Source organism: Pteronotus mesoamericanus, unplaced genomic scaffold, assembly GCF_021234165.1.
Source record: "Pteronotus mesoamericanus isolate MK-2021 breed Mesoamerican mustached bat unplaced genomic scaffold, CSHL_Meso_final scaffold_21, whole genome shotgun sequence".
Lineage (NCBI taxonomy): Eukaryota > Metazoa > Chordata > Mammalia > Chiroptera > Mormoopidae > Pteronotus > Pteronotus mesoamericanus.
The window spans coordinates 29010742-29032052 of record NW_026555310.1 but is presented as its reverse complement, the minus strand read 5'-3'; the positions used below and the strand labels follow the sequence as shown (position 1 = coordinate 29032052).

The 21311-nt window shown below is 43.9% G+C and overlaps 1 protein-coding gene across 7 annotated transcripts in view; it reads left to right on the top strand.

Moving 5' to 3' along the window:
- ETV6 (ETS variant transcription factor 6) overlaps window positions 1-6762 on the top strand; it is a 216786-nt gene extending 210024 nt beyond the window's left edge. For all 7 annotated transcript variants that reach the window (XM_054591426.1, XM_054591424.1, XM_054591428.1 and 4 more), the window contains exon 8: window positions 2656-6762. In XM_054591426.1, coding sequence (XP_054447401.1) covers window positions 2656-2761 — 106 coding nt within the window. In that variant the 3' untranslated portion in view covers window positions 2762-6762. The remainder of the gene's footprint in view (window positions 1-2655) is intronic.
- The last annotated feature ends 14549 nt before the right edge of the window (window positions 6763-21311 follow it).

The following is a 21311-nucleotide window of genomic DNA, read 5'->3' as shown; positions in this document are numbered from 1 at the left end:
GCTGTTTGAAAGATGGAAACAGAAGGGAATGAAGTAAAGAAGAGCCCTCCTTCATCCGGCCCTGTAGATGCCTTCCCTTCATCCCTCTCTCCAAACTTAGTCAGTCCTTGGCTATATTCTTCCTGCTCTGTACTTTTTCCTTGAATGAGCTGATCATGTTACACAGCTGTTGTCCCACCTCAATGGTTACACTCTTAAAATCTCCGTATCCAGCTCTAAAATCTCCCTAAAATTTCAAATCTGAATTTCCAAGAGCTTCTCGTAGGGCACACATGTCTTTTTAAATTTTGCGTTAGTATCTCAGACATGAAACATTGCAGACAGACCTTCATTCGCATACCAGAAATACCCTCCCCCTGCCCCAAATTCTTTTTTTCTCATCAGTAGCATCATCACTGTTTTAAGCAACCGAACTTCACACTACAGTCCCCTTTGAGTCTTCCTATATCCAGGTCAGTCATTATGCTGAATGGTCCATTGGCTTCATTGTGTGATGCAGGAACTAGAAACCTGGAAAGCACATGTCCCAAGATTTCTTACCAGCAGGTTCCAGGCTGGAGTCTACCAATGACAAGGCCTTTCTTAAGGTTTGGAAGATTAAAGAAAGGCAAAAGCATTATTATTGCTTCCCAAGCCAAAGTCTAGATACTGATACCTAGACTTTGTATTCACACCCAGATTACTTCATTTTCTTTCTACCTCTGGTCTACTCTCCATCCTTCCGAATTCATAATACACACTGACAGCTGCTCCACAACACAAATATAATTCCCTGTGCCAGAAACATATACTCCTTAACATTTGCTTTTTTAATCTATATACTCTGTAGGTCCATCTCGAGTCCACTGCCTTCATGAGGCCTTCTCCAACTGCTCAAACACACACAGATATCTTCTTCTGTCATCTCTTGGGTTCTCTTGGCCCTAAACCACATCATGATTCACATTTTTAATAGTGAAGACCTTCCCCACAACTACATCATACACTCCTAGAAGGCAGAGGATTACATTTTGTATAATTCTGTTTTACAACTTATGGAGGCTTTTAATAAATACTTCCTGGCAAGCATGTCATGGAATACCAGAAGCTTAATAAGGAAAAACAGTCAGAAGACGAAGGGGTACTCCAAAGGGCTAAACATAGTCTATCTGTGGACGTAGCCTACAGGATATCAGTGACTTCAGCCTCTGCTGAGGGAGAAGTTTTAGCTCGGGGAGAAAATGTGGAAGACAGGCTGCAGGCGCCACAGGTCACCCTGCTTGAGAAGTTCAGTAATATGGGCAGAGAAGAAAAGCTGTGGTAGATGGAAGGTTCCTAGGTTTCCAGTAGTGATTTTCAACAAGATGCAAAGGAAAGAATAGTGCTATTAGTGAGGGAAATTGGTCATTTTTGAGAAAATGAGTGTTGCAAGCCAGACTTGCCACAGAGGGAAGGCTGGCCGGGCTGCAATGGAGGGTATAAAACCCAGGGTGGAGTCACGTGAAGTGTTAAATCGTGGGTACCCTTTACAAGATGGCTAGGGGTTGAGGAAAGGAAGGTTTCCGTGTGGAACTGGTGCCATCAGCAGCTCTTTGGTGACGAGGCAGAGCTCAAAGAATGAACAGGGCTCAGAGAGGGGAAGAGTAAAGAGGGTTCCGAATATGGGCAGAGCTAGAGGTTTGGAGGATGCCAGGAGCCATGATTATATAGGGACAAAGACTGGCTAGACTGCAATGGAGGATTCACGCTAGTAAATAGTGGAAATCAAGAGTTTCCTGGGTGGGATCACAAAGGGTCCCAGGGGGCAGGCCAGAGAGCTCATCCTTGACTTGATAAGTGGCCGTCAGAGGCTTTTGAAGACGGAGGGATGAGAGAGCGTGTACAACAGGTGCTAAGACAGTTCACCGGGTGCGGGGCAGAGTATATGAGAAGGGAGCGGCGTGCCCGCACAGAGCCAGGCGGTGGCTCTGCACTCCACGGGGGGGCAGGACACTTGCCAGGCTGCCTTCCCGAGCCATGGAAATCTTGGTTGAAACATGTTACCGAAGTTGTTCCCAAGCGAACCCAATGAACAAGATAAGGCTTGCCATATGCACCCTGCTGCAAAGGAAGACAGACCAAAGGGGATTCATTGCTAACACTTAGGAAACATCCGTGATAACACTGAAAGAGATTTCCTTTTTGTTTTTCTGATTTCCAAAAGCACCACTACTCACTGGCCCAGTTACCAAAATTTTCCACTCAAAGTTTAATTGTATCCATTGAGTTAAATTCCAGTTTTGAATACCATTCCCCGGACTCACAGGCCGGCATGGAAACGGAGCTACAGCTCTCATGGGTCCTTGTGAAATGTAATTCTCTAAAAATAAGAACCGCAGGTAAGTGAGCTGCACCAGGGTTCCCGTGCATGGTTGTGGGGGAATACACCCCACCGCTTCAGCGGGTGCTCACTACCTTGCAGTCATCCTAGCCCTTTTTTTTTATAGTTATTTCACCATTTTTCAGGCACTCGGGAAGGTACACCTTGTTCTAATTGGCACTGAGTTAGTGTTCATAGCTGGGCTCAGCAGCCCTCCAGCTATCTGAGCTGTTAGGGCCTTTCTTTTTTGTTTTGAGTTCAGGGTGAAGACTCTAGGGAAACGTAATCACTTTACTCCTCCATTTCCTTTCTGAAAGGTTCATGAAAACCCCTGATGAAATCATGAGCGGCCGAACAGACCGTCTGGAGCACCTTGAGTCCCAGGAGCTGGATGAACAAATATACCAAGAAGACGAGTGCTGAAGGCACCGACCCCCCATCTCAGCGGGCCGCAGCCGAGAGAGCCCCTGCCCACCAGGACTGCCGGAGACGGGACGGAGCCAGCGGGCTGAGGGGAGTAGAAAGGGAAGAGACCCAGGAATGGGAGGGACACTTCTCTTACATACCAGGAGGGACCCCAGAGCACCTTAGACAAACCACCCAGCAAAGGCGGGGCTGGAACTCTGGCCGAGGGCACGAGCCTGGGACTCGCGTTTCATGTTCCCTGCTCATTTGGAATCTGTCTATCTGTAATTCCTCACCCTCACCCTTCCGCCTACTGTTAGTTTCATGGTGTTTTTGTTTTTGTTTTTGTTTTTTAAGACCATGCAGTTTGACTTTTCATCATTCATCTAGAGGAAGACACCCAAGGTTGTTTTCCTATGGAAATATATATCTGTTATATATATGTATTTTTTTTGCAAATCTCACAAAGTGTGGCAAACCCAGTTGGTCAGGGAAAAGAATACTTGTGAAAAGGTCCAAGTTCCTCTTTCTCCTGCCACGTGGATCAGGTCTGTTCCTGTTGCTATTAGACTTTGGCTAGGCGGGGGGAAAAGATGCTTTTAAAATAGATAAAGTGAAAAGGAGAGCTCTCTTTTTCTCTCCTGCTCGCTTTCCTTCCCTGTGCCCCTGCTCCCAAGAGTTCAGCCTCTTGGAGAGTCTGGGGAGCACTTGGCACCTAAGCAGAATGGGCGGCCTGGGTGCTTTGGGGCCAGCACCGCTAAATGAAACGCACGCCCCGGCATGTGACCACCCGTCGAAGGGAGGCCCGAAACACCAGAGATGCTGCTGTCCCCCAGGCAGATGAGCGCCAGCCCCGCAGACCACCTGGGACACGGCCGCGAGAGGCACACGGCTCCACGGCTCCACAGAGCGTCAGAGCAGGGTGGCGGGCTGTCCGAGTTATTCGGAAGGCCCTGCCACCTCGGGATCAGCTTGCAAGGGCTACAAAGTGGAAAATGCAAAAAGACCGCACAGGCCTGATGGTCCAGAAACTGAGTGAAAAGTCCGCAGGTTATAGAGGCTAGTGAGGCAGGAAGGGCCTTGTCTTTTCTTCTCCATCCCAAAGGTCATCATGTGGTCAGTTCCATGCCCTCACCTAAGTACTTTTTCAATTCTTAGGCTTTTTAGAAGTTTCCTTGTCCCCACAGGGAGGACCCTGGAGTGTGCAGTCTTAGTTGCTGCCGGTGTTTACCCAGCGTGGGCAGAAAGGAAATTCCTCAGATACAATACGTTACTACATTACCATTTCCTTCTTTCCTCCTTGCATAGCTGTGTTTTAGAATGGACCCATTCGTGGCTCTTTTCACCTCAAAGTAAGGTCAATAGTATCTTGGAAAATGAGCACCCCTTAGTACTTTGGATGATAACATTTTTAGAGAGCTGTTTAGATTTGCTTTCCTTTTCTAGCCGTCTAAATGGACTCTTCCAATACAGGTTCAGAATCCAATATTAGGAGTACAGTGTTTTTTTTAATTCAAAAGATTAGGCCTGCCTTACAAAGCACCCCCTCCTTGTTCCCTCAGCTCAGTCAGGGAGCGTCTCACAGCTCCCCCCGGGTACGTGTGTGACTGGCAGCAGCGGGTCCCAGAAAAAGCTGTCAGACCCCCAGCGTCTCCTGCAAGCATCTCTGAGTTCAGTCAGGCACCAAGAATTCTACCCCACCCTCCTGACAAGGACACCCGCCTGGGAGGAGGGAGGCACAAATAGATGGACTGTGGTTTAAAGACACTGGAATTAAGGAGCTGATCAGGGCTTTTCAGTCCGGCTCTGTTCCCGCCCCGTATCAGACCGCACATAGACACATGGAGGTGGCCAGCGTGCGTCCGCCATCACACGACACCCCTGCCCTACTCTCAGCATGTGGCGCTTGCAGTGAGGCTGGGGACCTTGTGTGTGAGAGCCAAGCCTCCCTTTATGGAGGGCTTGGTCTGAACCAGCTTGGATGGTGATGAAATCAGCTGCATCTCAGCATGCCGCAGATGTCTTTCAGGAGTGTTCAGCAGCACACCTTGGTACCTTCCAGCCTCTAGGATGACTGATGTTGTGTCTCAAAGGGAGAGATGAAGCCAGATGCCTGGTGTGTTGTGAAAGCCATTGAGTTTAAGGGCTGGAGAGAAGGGTGGATTTTACTGGGGCCCTTTGTGTGATTGTGAAATCGGACACCAGGGCGCGATGCTCTTCCCTAAGATTAGGACATCTCATTCTGTTTCCCTTCACCCAGGTATGGGGACTCAGGCTCTGTCCATTCCAAGAATCCTAAGGTTGAACTGTGGAGCAAAATCACCTTTTGCCCCAAGGACTCGTGTATTTAAAGCAATATTCTATAAGAATATGTAAGACTTAGGATGACACCTTCAGCCACTTAAAGAAGAAATAGAAGGTGCTAATTCCAGTATAGTGTTGATTCCCCATCCAGGTATTACCGGTAACGATTTTCTATTGATTCCCATACCAGCAGAAGACCTTCCCATTTGTTCTTTGAGAGAATGCCTGGGCAGTGCTGACACCAGAGATGGATACAGGACTGACCCTCTGCAGACCCCAAAGACTTCAGATTGAATTTAGCAGTCCTCGATGGAGCCCCTGTTACAGACACTGTGAGCAAGTCAAAAACGATTCGGCCACAATCCTGCCCTCCGAAAGCTTACCTTCTCCCCGCAGAGGCTAGCCAGCATGACCGTTCTCCCTTCAGCACCGCATACTAGGGGCGATGAAAGCTTCACCCGGGGCCAAGTTAAAAGCATGCCTATGACCTCAATAGTTGGTCTTTCCCTGCTGCCACCGTGGGAATCCTTGGCTTGTGAGATCAGAAATTGGGACAGGAAAATGCAGATGAGCACGTGGGGGAGGAGCGCGGTCTCCAGCTGTGTCCCAAATGGGTACCGTCCTCTCTAGTCCTCTCTAGCGTCTTCTCCCTGCACTGTGAGTTAGCCAGGTTTCCTCCTGTCCTTCAGAAGATCGCAGTGGCAATTGGCTAGACAGGCTATGTGGAGGGAACGCCATCTCTGAGGCCTTTGATCCCCAGGCAGCTCAGTCTGGCTTAAGGCAGCATCACCGGTGTTCTGGATCCTGGGGGCGGGGCGGGGGGGGCTCCTCAAAGGAAAAGAGAAATAACAGACTGATGGACCTTGTCCTTTCAACAGCATCTTTGGAAGCTCTGATCCATTGTCTTTTTACACTGAAAATATGGATTTAGCTGACACTTCAAGGCTATGGCAGGATTTACCTAAATGACTAAGTAACCACCGTTTCCACCTTTCCCTCCCTAGGTTCCAACTCTGAATACGTTTTTGAAATATTAACCTCCTTTGGCAGAAGGGAAACCTGAGTATCAGAGAGGTAATAGGACTTGTCCTAAGAGAAGACAACAGGCCAGGGACAGAGTTAGGTTTGGGACCTAGCCTGATCATACCCCTATTTGACCCGTTCTCACCCAGGAAACTGAAGATAAAAGGTCCAGGAAAATACACAAAGAACAAAGGGCAGTTTTCTTTGCCCAAGCATTCGGTGCTAGTTAGTTTTCTCCCACTCAGCCTGCTCCTCTTCTGGACAGAAACCTGGAATGAAGGGCGTGACACAAGGAAGCCAGGGCAGGGGGCGGGGAGGGGACACAGTAATCCCTGCTCATCTGAAACCACAGAAGACTAACCTGACACCCTGGGCCCCATCAGCATCAACACTAAACTGCGGACTCCCTGACTTTTTCACACATGCCAAGGGAACATTCTTGATTTCTCTTTGTGACTGCAACCACCTGCAAACCAGAACGAATCTAGAATTTCTTTGTCTTTTCTCTCTCTTTTTTTTTAATTTCTAATCTCTTGTTGTTTAAGAGGTGTGGGGTTTATAAGGGACTGAATCAAATGAATGTAACAAAAAGAAAAAAAAATGCCTTTTCTCAGGGCCAGTGAGTTGCAAATAATTTTTAAAGAAAAGCCTATAATTGCATCATCTCAATAAATTTTTTATTAAAAAAAAAATACTCCCAAGTCTCTGTTTTTACGAAGATGGAATGGAGTCAGACAGGCAAGGTGCTCTGGTGAGGTCAATCCTGCCTCCACTCAGTGATGGTATAAAGTGCAGTCTTGGTTTCTCCCTGGCAGGAAGGCTGTGTCACAGAGCCGTCTGCAGGCAGTCTTTAGACAGGCAGCACCAGAGCAATCAGTTCAAACCTGAGCCGCTGCCACAGGTGGGGAAACGAGCCAGGAGGAACCCCGACCACAGAGGCTCTGGCCCTGTGCCGTGCCGACGACGTTGCAGTACACTGAGGACTGAGGCAATTCCAAGAGTTAAAAGGCCCCAGGTCTTTTCACAAGATAACTGCTCCTTAATTCTACTGCAGTCATGGATGTGAGCCTATAGGTGCCGAGGGCAATTGTGGGTTGAGCTCATACCTACACACAGGACCATAATGGCAAAGGGTCAGCACTCAGCTCAGAGCCAGCCCCGTGCTCAGAGAGTCTCGGCAACACGGGCCAGTGGAGCCACCTTGCCAACCAGTAGGTGCTTCTGATTTCAACATCAAACAACCAGAACTCTCTACTTACTGTCAGTGGTGGGTAGGAACTAGGAGAAGAATGGAAAATAAAGTGAATTACGTTTTTTTAGCACCTCAGTTGTAGGTGTAGGTGATTTCAGAAGTTTGAAATCAATGGTCTCAGAGAATGTTGTCATATGATTTCTGTACTTAAATTGCCCCAGGGACGCCAACTCCCATGACCTTGGATGGACTGCTGAAAGTTGGCCCTATGTGCTATATCAGCAGAGCGCAGCATCGAATAGTAAGGGTCTAGGAATTTCCTATGGTGCTAAAAATGCATCTGAAGCTACTTTAGCTATAACCCAGCATTAACATCACCTGAGAATTGCTAGACATGCAAAGGATCAGTTCCCACCCTACAAAATGAACCAAAAACTTCAGTGGCGGTGCTAAGCAATGTTTTAACGAGCTCTTGGGGTGAATCTGATAACCACTAAAGTTTGGGAACCACTGCTTGCATCAGTTTGTTCATTTAGTATGAAAAACAATGAGTGGCCATTTGAACACTACACAGAATAATTAACAACTCATTTGCATTCATAGTACGCATAATAATGCTGCATTCTCCTAAGACTGGATATTCTGCTGAATTAGGCTAAGTGAACACAATCACATACCAAAGCCCTCTTATCGCTTCATTCAAACCTTTGAAGCAACAAGTTTGCTACAAAAGTTAGCTGTTTTAAAGGGTAAACTCTAACAGCTGACCTGCCCATGTAAATTAGAGTATAGTCATTTATTCACTTACATCCCTTTATCTGCCTAACCAGCCTAATCTAAAAAGAAAAGTAAAAAGATCGTTCTCATCTGCTGACTGCCCTTGGCTATCTGTCCCTGGAAGTACTACAGTGACCCCCTAGCCAGGCTATTTTCAGGGGACTCCAGAACCACCGGACTAAGCCAGTGCTTCTCAAACCTGAAAAGTGCTTGCAGATCACACGAGGATCTTGATAAAAAGCAGATGTTGCCCGTAATGTCAACATCTTGGGAAAAATGGGGAAAAGATCTGCTCTTCCACCTTCCTCAGAGTGAAGCTTGAGATTCAACGCTTCTAACAAGTGATTTAATGCTGCTGATCCTCAGGCCGCACTTTGAGTAGCAGAAGACCAGTGCCCTCCCTTCGAGCCCTAAAAATCTGACCCTAAAGCAAAACTGAGGTAGCCTCTCTCTTTGCTGTAGTTCTTCACCAGTTCCTCCTAGGATAGTCCCTGGGGCCAGCCCTGCTCTGCGAGAAGTTTGCTTGGTCTCCTGTTAGGGCAGCAACGGGAATAAACATCATGATCAAAAGCCTCTTCCCCGAGGGAAAGAACAGCTGTTCATGAACTAGACCTTAATACTGGTGCTCATAACCAGATGCCTCACAGTCGCCATCCTTACGGGAGGGAGTGAAAACTCCTGGTGTCACAGCCTCTCCTTCAGCTTCTAGAAAGATCAGTTTTGATCACTGTAAGAAAGCTGATGATGCCATTCTTGTCTTTCCAAAAGAGAATAGATGAGCAGCTCTTCCATCCAAACTGCCTGAGAGGCTGACATTAGAAGGGGACAATCTTGGGGGCAGTGTTCTCACTGTCAATATTTACAGATTTCATCTTTTTTTTTTTTATGTAACTTAGAGACCTCAGTCACCCCTGCTACATTGGAGAGGTAGTCTCTGCCAGTAAAAATACTAAGTAAATTCTGCCTAAGCTCTTTTGAGGCTATAGAAGACTATTCTCTTCCTCCCCAAATCCTCTTAGCAATACTCCTCTGCAGTCCTCTGGGAGCCTCTGACTGTCCCCTCTACCAGTTTTGGTCCTGAGATTCCGTATCAGACCACCTGAGCCGCCTCTCGCTTCCACCGATGGCTCTGGCAACGCTACACACTCCCTCCTCAGTGTCCCAACTGCAGGTGCTTCTGTAAAAGCAACCAAATGCCTGCCTACGATGGACTGCCCCCTCAGAGGGGAGGGAGTGTTTCGTGCGCTTTCGCATGAATAGCCCCTTGCACGGTGCCTGGCACAAGCGTAGCTTAAGAAGCATTTTGAATGAGGAAATGAAGCCAAAGAAAATCTCTGTGATCTTAGAACATATAAAAATTTCTTAGATATGACACCAAAAACACAACCTATAAAAATCCCTCTTCAAATGATACCACTAAGAAAATGAAACAACAAGCCACAGACTGGCCTCTCCTATGCCTAAAAATAAGAAATGTATTACGTGCACTGAACATGTCTTCACATTTTTACTTTATCTAAAACTGTCTTGAAAGACAGTTATCTTTCCATTCATAACTGGGTGGTGTTAGTCACTCACCCATAAAAGACAAAGATATAATATATGTCTACTATAATAAAACCATCCTCAAAAATGTGTTTTAAAATTATTTCCTTTGTCACATTGGCGAAACACTTCATTATTCTGTAGTTTGTATTCCCTCTTTCCTTCCTTTTTTGTGAATTTCAGAAGTAGACATCCCCTTAGGAGGCATATTCAAGGGTTTTCAAATTAGATAATAAAGTAAATCTCTTATTTCTGATAAACAGCACTACACACTGAGCCATTTGGCCTCAGAACTTCAGCCTATTGCAACTACAGGCAAAGCAACATTTTTAGACACGGGGCTTCAGGGCTGGGCAACAGCCTGCAATGTCAAGGTATGACCTGCTGTGTCAGGAGCAAAGCTGTCATTGGTGGTAGGGCAGGACTCGGGAGGGCGTTGCTTTTGTCCACCTGAGTATTCTGCCTCCTTGGGCTTCAGTGTCCAGCTTTCATTTTGCACATTGGGAATCCCTGATAGGGACCAGAGTTCACTGGTGCCAAGTTTCTGATTTGTTCCATTCTGATTTCGTGTCCCTTACATGGACTGGGACCCGGCACACCTGGCTGGCCAGCCTAACTGAGCAGCACGGTTGAACCAGTGCGATCCTAGGCAGGGTGCCTGCCTCCAAATCCCGCACTTCCTGTCACTAACTATGATGTCAGGCAATTTACTTAACCTCTTTGTGCCTCAGTTTCCTTAAACGTAAAATTGAGATAATGATTATAGTTCCTACCTCAGAAGGATGTTTGTGAGGATTAGTGAGTTACTAAGAGAAAGGGCTTAGAAAAGTACATGGCACAGTAAATATCACCCTTTATCATTTCTGTACTTTACTCAGGATCGGCTGAGCCACAACCAGCTGCACCATCCAAAGATACTCTGCTTTTATCAGTTCTACATACAGGATTCCCCAGAAAGACACCACCTTCAGAAAGTTTCCACTGCTTCTGATTACGTTTAGTTCAGACACCTTGGAAAGAGTGCAAACCAACTAGCTTACAGATAAGGAGTCAGAGGCCAGGCCAGGTGAGGGCCACCTGAGCCCCCCTGCACCCCACGGCTGCCTGAGCCAGGGCCCCCAGCCTGGTGTCCTCTGCAGGCCAAGTTTTCAGTCTCACAAAGCACCTGAGCACTCGGTGACATTTACTTGTGGCCATGGACTCGACCCAAGGGAAATATTGGCTTGATTCAGGTTTACTGAGAATATTTTATTCTGGTTTTGTTTCAGTTCAGTGGCTTTAGGAAATGCATAGTTTTTGTTCTATTTAAAATTGGTTTGTAAGTTTCCTTGATTTTTGGTTTTGCCTTCTTGTTGCGGAAGTCCTCACTTGGCTCACATGTGCACAAAGCAATGTGATTTGGGTTCAATTTAGGGACTGGGAAATTAGAATGTTACTTTTGAGGGAGCTGCGTCATAAAGCCTGTGAGAAGGGTGGCCTCCTGGGAAACCAGGAGAGCCTCCGTGATGCACTCCTGGCCATCTTGTTCACGCGGGACTCCTGCTTTCCTTTGAGAAAAGAGAAAAGTGCACACAACCAGGTTGAGAGTCTCCTCTTTCCAGTCAAGATGGATCTTCACACAGAACAGTAGGAGGAACAGTGGCCATACGGGGTTTTAGCACTGTCTTAACCACTATCTCCAACAATTCGCTGTAGGTCTGGGCCTCGGTTTCTTGGAGAATTACTTTCCTCAAAGTACATTTGAAATGATTCAATGAAGAAAACATGTAACAATCCTAACGCGTACATGTTAGTTCCCTTCCCACTTTTCTGCCTGCCTTACCCTCCCCTCAACCCACATACATGCTGCTCTTCCAGCACTAAACTTCTCTCATTCTGACTCTATGGAATTCCAAGTGGGAAAATCACTCAATGGCAGCTGCTGAGGGATAGTAGACCTTCTGTTTCTAATCAACTGAATTGCCACTTTAGTTCCTCAACACACCTACGGCCCTTAGTCAAGACCTTGACCAAAATAAGGTAGAATGCCTTTCAAAACAACCTGGGAAGTCAGAACAGGTACCCTCTGCCAGCCTCCCATGGGGAAGCCTCCCTCTGCATTAGAAGCCTGCAAGCTCTTCCCCTCCATCAGCCCCTTTCTCCTCGTAAAGTCCTGAGGCCTGCATGGCATTTGCATCAACCTGGAGCTGACTAGTCAAATCAGTAGATGAATGCAAATTCTCCAAGGAATTGGAAATCTGCGTAGGGCAATTCAGCTTGGAGCTCTTTCCTTACCTTTCCGTGACAGCCCCCAACACTGGTTTCCCCCAAGGAAAACCCAGGAGAACATGGAAAACTCCAGAGAGTTTTATCCCCAAACCAAAGATTTTCTATTGAAAGGGAAATGTGGGTATTTTTTTCAGTTTCCTTAAGTATAATCATGGTTTCAGACACTCAAATGCAGCTCCCCTGCTAGTGGGCGCTTTACTTTCTTGCTCTGCTCCCAGCATTCACCACCATGATCACCTTCAGATATTTCTTTAGTGCCGGGGTGGGGTGGCAGTTGGCCACATGCAAGGGTCCCTTGAGGACCACAGAGCCCTTTCTCATCAAGGGTGTAGACTCAGACTTCAGTTCAACCTGAGTGGAGGAAGAGGTGGTGACTTCAGGGACTCCAGGACCAGGCCACTTAGCTGAGATATTGCCATGAAGAATACCCTATTCAGGTCTATGTTTACCTACAAAGGCTTCTTCCATTTCAGACACATAATGTGAGTTAACCAGCAGTCAAGCAGCAATTACACCAATGTAAAATAATTATACAGTGTCATGATGTAGTTGCTCCTTTAGTCTCCCTCACTTTATAATTTTGAATGCCAACCTTTGGACGGGCTCAGACTTGACGAAGCATGTTCCCTACTGGCTGTACCATAGAGGACCCTGTTCTGGGGAGACTGCCCAGGCCACAGTGTAGTTCCAACCTGTCTGGCTCATGAGCCTTCAGGCCAGTCAACTTCAAATTATTTTGAAACATGTCCACTCTTTGTTTTTGAACCTACCCTGAAGGAGACCCAGGCGCCCCAGGTGCTGTGTACCTTGTGAGATGGCTCAGTAAGCTTCCTCAGGGAAGTGAGATCAGGGTGGTCTTCTGGTTAAAAGAACATAGACTTTGAGATCAGACAGAGCTGAGTTTGAAACCTGTCTCTATCCACTGCAGCAATGCAAACTTATACAAATTACTCATCTTCTTTGAGAAGTTGTTTCCTTCTCTACAGTTTGGAAGGGTTTCTTTGAAAAGTAGAGACAACTGCCCTAGCTGGTGTGGCTTAGTGAATTGAGTGCTGGCCTGTGAATGCAAAGGCTGCTGATTCAGCTCCTAGGCAGGGCACAGGCCAGGTCCCTGGCTGCGGGCATGTGAGAGGCAACCGATCTCTCACACACGATGTTTCTCTCCCATCCCCTCTCTCTAAAAATAAATTTAAAAATATTTTTTAAAAAAGAAAGGAGATACCAGAAAAGTGCATGGCAATTGTAGATGTTCCTCCATAAATAACACATATTATTATTCAAGTGAATAGGTCTTTTCTCCAGAAAATAGATGAATACGTGGATATGGAATCTTTTGTCCAAAACTTTTATCTTTCACTCACCAAATCTTACCTAGCTGCTCTCTTTGTATTTTGTTTTTTGTTCTCTTCTTTTTTCAAGGGGGAAAAATTTTAAAGAAGCAACTTCACTAAAGGGACTATTCTGGATTTATCTTTTTTCAGATGAACTGATCTCTTTCCCAATTAATGATGTATACGGTGAGACTGAGAAACGTTTTTAAATCCCAAGTAAAAAGTCTTTATACTGGCACAGTATTTGCAAAGAGTGCTTGCATACATTATATCCAAAAAAATCTTTTAACAACCCCATGAAAAATATTTCCTCTCTCATTTTAATGAAAAGGAAACTGAGATTCAAAAGAAGGTAAGTTACTTGGTCAAGTTCACATAGATAGAAAGTAGGAGAACTTGGTTTCAAACCAAGATCTTCCAATTCCTTTTTTTCATATTCTGTCATGTTATCTAGAAAAAGACACTCTTCATACCACTGTTAGCCTTTGGAATAAATGTTTCTTGATCTGGCTTGCAGAGAACAGGGCTCTCAAGGTGTGAAGACAGGACATGTGAGTCTGGTTAGAGGGAAGAATTGAACGTGACCATAATCTGGAACCTGGGGTCCTGAGAACGAGGTGAGGGTGCCGCTCATGTGTTCTCGTACTAGGGAACCGTATGAGAGCACTGGAAATGTGGGATACTAAAGAACGAGAATGTGTCTGAAAAAGCTATGAGAGAGTTTATATTGAAAATAAACTCCCTCCAAGCTATCATTTCATCTTCAGCCAGCCTCACCTCTCTTCTTTACTATATTGACTTCATAAACTTCTCTGACTTTTCCCATGTCCTTTTCTCTGGAATCCTGTCACCCACAAGAACATAGTCCAGTTTGTTCACATTCTGGGAATGGCCACAGATGTGGCAAAATGGAAATCCCCATCCTGGGCGAGCCATCTGGAAGCAGAGGGCCTGGAGAAGGGATTAAGGAGTAGACCTCTGGTGAACTCGGCAGGCAGAGGTGGAGTTCCAAGCCAGGGGCAGAGCCGTGCACATTACCAGGTAGCTGAAATGGGTACAAGCCAGGTTCAAGAGTATAAACACTGGGGGTATTTGCAGAACAAGATACAGGCAGCCACATACGGGGGAGAATCAGATGTACAGAAGCAGCTCTAAGGGTGAGGATGACCAAAACCAGAAGTGTTAGAGTTTAAGGAGAAAGGAGAGCTCTGTGTGTGTGTGTGTGTGTGTGTGTATTTGTGTGTGCTCTCGTGTGTGTGCATGTGAGTGTGTGTGAAGAAGTGATAATATTGCTATAGCAGCTCCAACCCCACCCCCTGCTGGGCAGTGTTTGTGTGTCACTGGAAGTGCAGTTCAAGTCACAGAATCATAGAATATTACAACCAGGAGGAATTTTAGGTCACTTTATGTAAATTGGAGCTCAAAGAAATTGAGTGACCGACTAAAGTCACACAACTACTTGGTGATATAGTGAGCACGCTTCTGTGTGGTTCACGGGCTTTGGTGCAAGGAGGCAGGGGAACACCTCAGGAAGGAAGCAGAGTCAAAGAATAAAAAACAGCCCCCAAGAACTATCAACTAACAGCATAAACATGACAGTATAAAAGGGAGAGGAAAATATTCTGGAAAGCACAACTTCAGATATAAAAAGTACCACAGATGAGAAGACAATTTAACCTTAGCAAAAACAGATCCTGAAAGCAGAAATGGCATAAGATGCTGTCTCAGAAGGAAGTGCAGAAACACACACACACAGAGTCATGAATAATTTTAATTTTACGGGCAGCTTGATGCCAAAGGGTTATAATAAAGTGCATGCCATAAATATTTGATTTTGCATGAAGAAATACAAGGAGCTGGTTTGTATGAGAGGAAGAAGTCTTGGATGCTCACTGCAATTTAAATTTTCAAAGAGGATGAATAAGCCTAGTTTATTAAGTGAAAGCCTGCAATGGGGTGTTCCAATAAAGTGGCCTCCTGAGGGCTTCTAAACGATTTATAAATACACATGGACAGTTTCAGAAACAAGGAGTCCACTGAGTCTGTAAACTAGGCTTTGGTTTTCACTTTTTTTCCCAGAAACTATTAGGTAGGCTAGTACTTAAAATCACAAAACTTCAAAAGAAATGTGATTAGAACAGAAGTTCTAGCATTGTAGTGTGGGACATTTCACATACAGAAGTGTAATACATATGACAACTTCAGGCATACATGACAATGGGGAAGGCAGTAAATGGACCTATATAGTTTCCAGATTCTTCTTTCATTTTACATGAACTAGTACAATACTCGTTCTAAGACTCTGAAAAGTTAGGCATGTATATGTTGTAATGTCTAAACAATAACTTTAAAATGCAAAAATTAAAATGAAATTTAAAAGATAAATTTAAATGAAATTTTGAAAAATATTCAGTTAACCCAAAAGAAACCAGAAAAGGAGTAACAGGAAAAAAAAAAAACTGTTGGTACAAATAGAAAACAAAATATAAAATGTAGACCTAAATGTAATCAGATTAATTATATTAAATGTAAAAGTACTAAGTACTCAAAATAAAAGACAGAGATTGTCAGAATGAATAAAATAGCAAGACCCAGGTATATGCAGTCTATAAAAGACACACTTTAAGTATAAGGACAAAGACTGGTTAAGAATGAATGGATAGAAAAATATGCCATGCAAACAACGAGGATAAGAAGTCTAGAGTACATATGCTAATGCAAGACAGAGTAGACTTCAAAGCAGAAAGCGCTGCTGGAGATAAAGAAAATGGGTGGCTCTGGGAATAGGCACTAGTTTGCTGATTACAGAACTGAAGAATCAACAAAGTCAAAGGGAAGACAAGACGTAGTTTTAAAGCCATTTCTCCAAATTCCTTCTAGTTTATCTTGAAGATAATTTAAGACCACTTGTTTCAAGAACACTTAATTTTCTGAGTTCTTTCTTACTAGGAAACATAAAAGGTAAATTTTTAAAGGAGAATAGACTCTTCAAGTAGGAGAAAAACTTGGGAATACTGAGTTATATGGACTCTCCAGCTTTATGTTTAATTTGAATGAATGGGGAATGTGTTTAACAAATATGTATTGAGTTTTCACTATGTGCCTGGCACAAGGTGAAGAATTGGATGAATAATGTAAACATATCCCCTGCCCTCATATATAAAATGAATAAACCAACAAGTCACCAAACCAGCTATAAATCATGATAATTATTATCAAGAAAATATTCATGATGCTGAGATAAAGAACAACAAATGAGAGGGGAAACCTGCCTGAGACAGGATGATCACAGAAGGGCTTCGGAGGAGGTGACATTGAGGAAAAGCCTGCGCAGGGTACTGGGAGGTGAGGGCAATAGTATGTCCAAAGACACCCCAGGAGGAGAGAGGTCCAGGGTTTTTAAGGGACTAAGTAGAGTGGCTGGAGCCCAGAGAAAGGAAGACAGAGACTAAATCTTATAAGACAGTTCCACCAAACCTTCAGACATAAAATCCAATCTTATATAAAATTGTCCAAAAAGTTTTTTTAAAATAAGAAGTAAATTTCCTAACTCGGAAGACCAACAATTACCTTGATACCAAAACCATATTAAGACAATACGAAAGTGGAAATTATGGGACAATCTCACTCAACAAGTCAATATAAAAATCACAAATCCAGTAAGTAATAAGAACATTTTATGTAGACCTTGGGAGGTAATACAAAATAACCCAAGCATCACATTTGGAAAACTAGCAAAACAATTTATTGTTGCTTTTCATAATACTGAAAAATTTGCACTTGACTGAGGTGTAAACAAATCTATAATAGGTAGCACTTATGATCTGAGAGACACTCAGCTTTCAGATTTTATATTGCAGGAGAGAACCAGCCCCATGCAAATTTATAAATAGGTAAATTCTGCCTTTGAATCTTAGTCTGCTTATTTTCCTACCCTCAGCCCACAATCTCACCTTGAATGGCCCTACATTTCCCTTTGGGAAAAAGCTTTGGGGTTGGGGTAACCTCTCCATAAAATGGTGGTAATGCCTAATTATGACATACTGTCCAGTAGATGTCTGCTGTAACATTTGGAGAACAGCAGCAATTCAATCATTCGTTTCTGCTTGTAGAATGAAAGGTTTTGCTCTGTGTTCTAGGATTGCTGGTGCTTCAGGAGCACACAGAGAAATAGGTGGGAACTAGAGCCTCTGACACAAAATCTCAAGGAGTTACACGTGCAGTAATAATTCTGAAGCATACTTTGAGGAAGAGTATCAATCAAGAACTTAATTTTATTTGTTCCCCAATAAAGTTTATATTGCCTTTGCTTGGTCCTCTTTTTTTAACCTATAAACAATCTTTCTTTTAAAAACCTTAGCTGCTCATATCTAACCAGGGATCTCATTAAACCCCAGACTCTCTCTTAATGACTTAATAAATATTTATTAGATTGAATGAATCAAATGTAAACATAATTGCTTTTAAAGGACATCTCTTCCATTTGTAGGTCCAATGAAGTGAGTATCGTTAGGTCCCTTCAAAGCCGTCTAATGCTTGCCATCTTAAGAGTTCAAAATTTGGAGTCAGCCAGGTAACATCCAAAAGTAGAACCAGATTTCTCCACTTGAAAGAGGAGTTCTGTTTGTCTCACAACTAAATAAAGCACACCAATGCTATGGAACCTTCCATGCCTCGCTCCCCTATATTCAATTCCGTAGCAGAAGGGGAAGTAATGGCTTGACTTGGAATCACCTGACATAGCTAAAGGCCTTCATCATGAGAGTTCATTACTAGAATAAGAATAATATCACCTCACTGAAAGCTATTGTTCTATCTTTTCTTACAGCTCTTTCCACTATATAGAGCACTCCATGGAAGTACATCAACCAGAAAGACAGAAGACTATCTTTTTTTAAACCTACCCAGAAACAAATTCTAAACCACAACTAACCCCAAGTTAGCTCTGATAGATACTGATTGATTGACTTATTTTGATGAATATACTAGTTTCCAATGATGATTATTTGGATTCTGACTTGTCTAATCATTTACGTATTTCTTTGCTGCTCCCCATTCTAAAAATTCTCAAATTTTTTAAGCCTCTGAGAGGCAGATCCATGACTGACTCATATAATCTGTGCTTTATTGCCCTTGCATCTGGGAAATACTCTCAGGGAAGAGGGATCAAGACTTAGCTGTCCCTGTGGGAGCTCTGGAGGAATGAACTGGGGCAAAGGCTGATCTGATCATCCAAATCACCAAGCCCAGAGGGTGGTAGCAAGCTGGGATCTGAGCCATGCTTGAATCAACAGCCAATATCTCACACAGGGGCAGTAGATGGGGTAATGCTAAAAGAAGAGGGGTGTCGGTGGGGGAAGAGGCTGAACACTGCATGATGGGAAAGTCAGGTGTGGCTCCCAAAAGGTTTAGTCTCCCCCACATCACCACAAAATGATTGCTGAGGTCCCATTTCTAAGTCAGTCCTGTCTGGTGGAAGGAACAGGGCAGCCAGTAGCTTCAAGAAATGGAAAACCAAAATCAGCCCCAACAAAGTGAAGAGATCCCATTAGACCCAAAACCTTTCTTTAATGGATCAATAAATATTCAATAGATTGAATAGATCAGATATAAACACATTGTTTGTAAAGTGCAGGTTTGTCAATGAAAAGGGATCCAACTGTATGGGAAAGCATGTTTTTCAACAATGCATTGGACAAGGGTTTGATCTCCAAAATATATAAAGAATTTATGTGACTCAACACCAGGATGGCAAATAATCCAATTAATAAATGGACAAAGGACCTAAATAGATAATTCTCCAAGGAGGACAGACAGAGGGCTAATATGCATATGAAAAATGTTCAACATCACTAGCCACCAGAGAGAAGCAAATTAAAACCATAATGAGATATCACCTCACACCTGTCAGAATGGCCATCATTAATAAATCAACAAATAACAAGTGCTGGTAAGGTTGTGGAGAAAAGGAAACCCTAGTGCGCTGTTGGTGGGAATGCAGTCTGGTGCACTCACTGTGGAAAACAGTATGGAATTTCCTCAAAATCTAAAAATGGGACTGCCTTTTGACCCAGTAATTCCACTGTTGAGAATATACCCAAAGAATCCCAAAACATCAGTTCAAAGAATTTATGCATCCCCATGTTCATAGCAGCACTATTTACAATAGTCAAGATTTGGAAACAACCTAAGTGCCCATCTGTAGATGAGAGGGTCAAAAAACTGTGGTACATTTACACATTGGAATACTACGCAGCAAAAAGAAAGAAGAAATTTTTACCTTTTGCAACAGCATGGATGGCACTGGAGACTACTATGCTAAGGGAAATAAACAAGTCGGTGAAAGAAAGATACCATATGATCTCTCTAATAGGAGGAATCTAATGAACAAAATGAACTTATGAGCAAAATAGAACCAGAGGCCTAAAATCATGGAACAGACTGACAGACTGACGGCTGTACGAGGAGCCAGGGGAGGTAGGGGCTGACTGAAAGAAGGGGAAGGAATTAGTCAAAGAATGTATACGAAGGACCCATGGACATGGACAACAGTGAGGGGACTGATTGTGGAAAGGGGGGGAGGTGCAGGTTGGGGGGAGGGGGCAAAGGGGAAAAAGTGGGACAACTGTAATAGTATGAACAATAGAATATTTAAAAACTAAAATAAAATAAGTAAATAATTCAGAACAAAAGTGCACTTTTGTCATTTCTTGATCCATCTAAGAGTTTCCACTGGCAAGATTCATCTGCATGACGCCTCAGAGAAGGCGGAGGTGACCAAGCGTTCTAAACAATTTTGGCCTCTTCCTGGTTGTACTCCATGAGGTCAGGCTGCCCAGCGACTGGTTAGACTGATTCAACAACAATTAGAGTCAATCCTCCTATCTAGGTAGACCGCCTATCTTCACAGCCATCCTTGTTTCTCCCTGCCATACCCTATATTCTTCCCCTCCCTCATCCCTTAGGAAACAGAGCTAGGGTAACAGGTGCAAAAGCCATGATGAAATCCAGCTCAAATAGCAATAATCTGTCCAGTTTTACAGAAGCATTATCGGTGCATGGTATGGTCAGTCTGTCTCTTACACCCCCTTGCAGCTTTTAATATGGCTCACCTACTGGTGTTTTCTCTCAGACTCCACATTCCTTCTCTACTTGCTCTCCAGGGTCTGACTCATTATGACCATTCATCCTTTGGGGTGAGGTTTAACTTCTGCCAAGCTACACCCTTGCCAACGAGCCAGCATTCCTGGCCCCAACTACACATAGATGCAGCCCAGATTCCACTCAAATCCCCAGCAGAGACACTTCCCAGGCAATATAAAAAGGCAAAATGGGTTATATCTAGATGCAGCCCCTATGGAGTTTCTTGCAGTTAACTTCTTTATTTTCCAATAGTCATGTGAAGACTTTGCTTCTTCACACCAATTGCCAATTAAAGCTTAGTTTCCAGGGTGGACAGCCCATTCTCACGTTTGCTAAACATAAACCTGTAACATGGGAGAACCTAGGAAGCAGACAGCCAGAGAATGCTTCTTCTAAAAAGGAAGACACACATTCCATAGGTCAAACAGGAAAATAAGGAGAATATGCTTGCTTCCTTCTTTAACTCATATTTGCAAGATTCTCTACTGAATTCTCGGTAGCCCCAGAGAAATCAAAACTAGAATCTTTACCAAAATCCCCAAACTTGCATTTTGAATATTTTTAGAATTCCAAATTCTTTTTAATGAAGAAATGAGTTATTAGTTATCCATATAGGTGATGTAAAATGTTCAGAACATGGAAATTAATATTTTAAGTCCTAAATGATTTCTTTTTGTTTTTCTATAGTTTCATTTTAAACAGGAGTTTTATGTTCGCAGTGAAGTGGAACAGAAGGTACAGAGATTTCCCACATCTCCCCAGCCCTCACACATGCGCAGCCTCCCCCACTATCAACATCCCCACCAGGGTGGTAACTTGTTGCAACTGAGGAATCTACATGGACACTTCTTATCAGCCAAAGCCTGTCCTTCACCTTAGGGCTCGCTCTTGCTGTTGCACATCCTATGGGATTGGACAAATATATAATGGTACGTTTCCACCATTACAGCATCGCACAGAGGAGTTTCACTGCCCTGAAAATCTC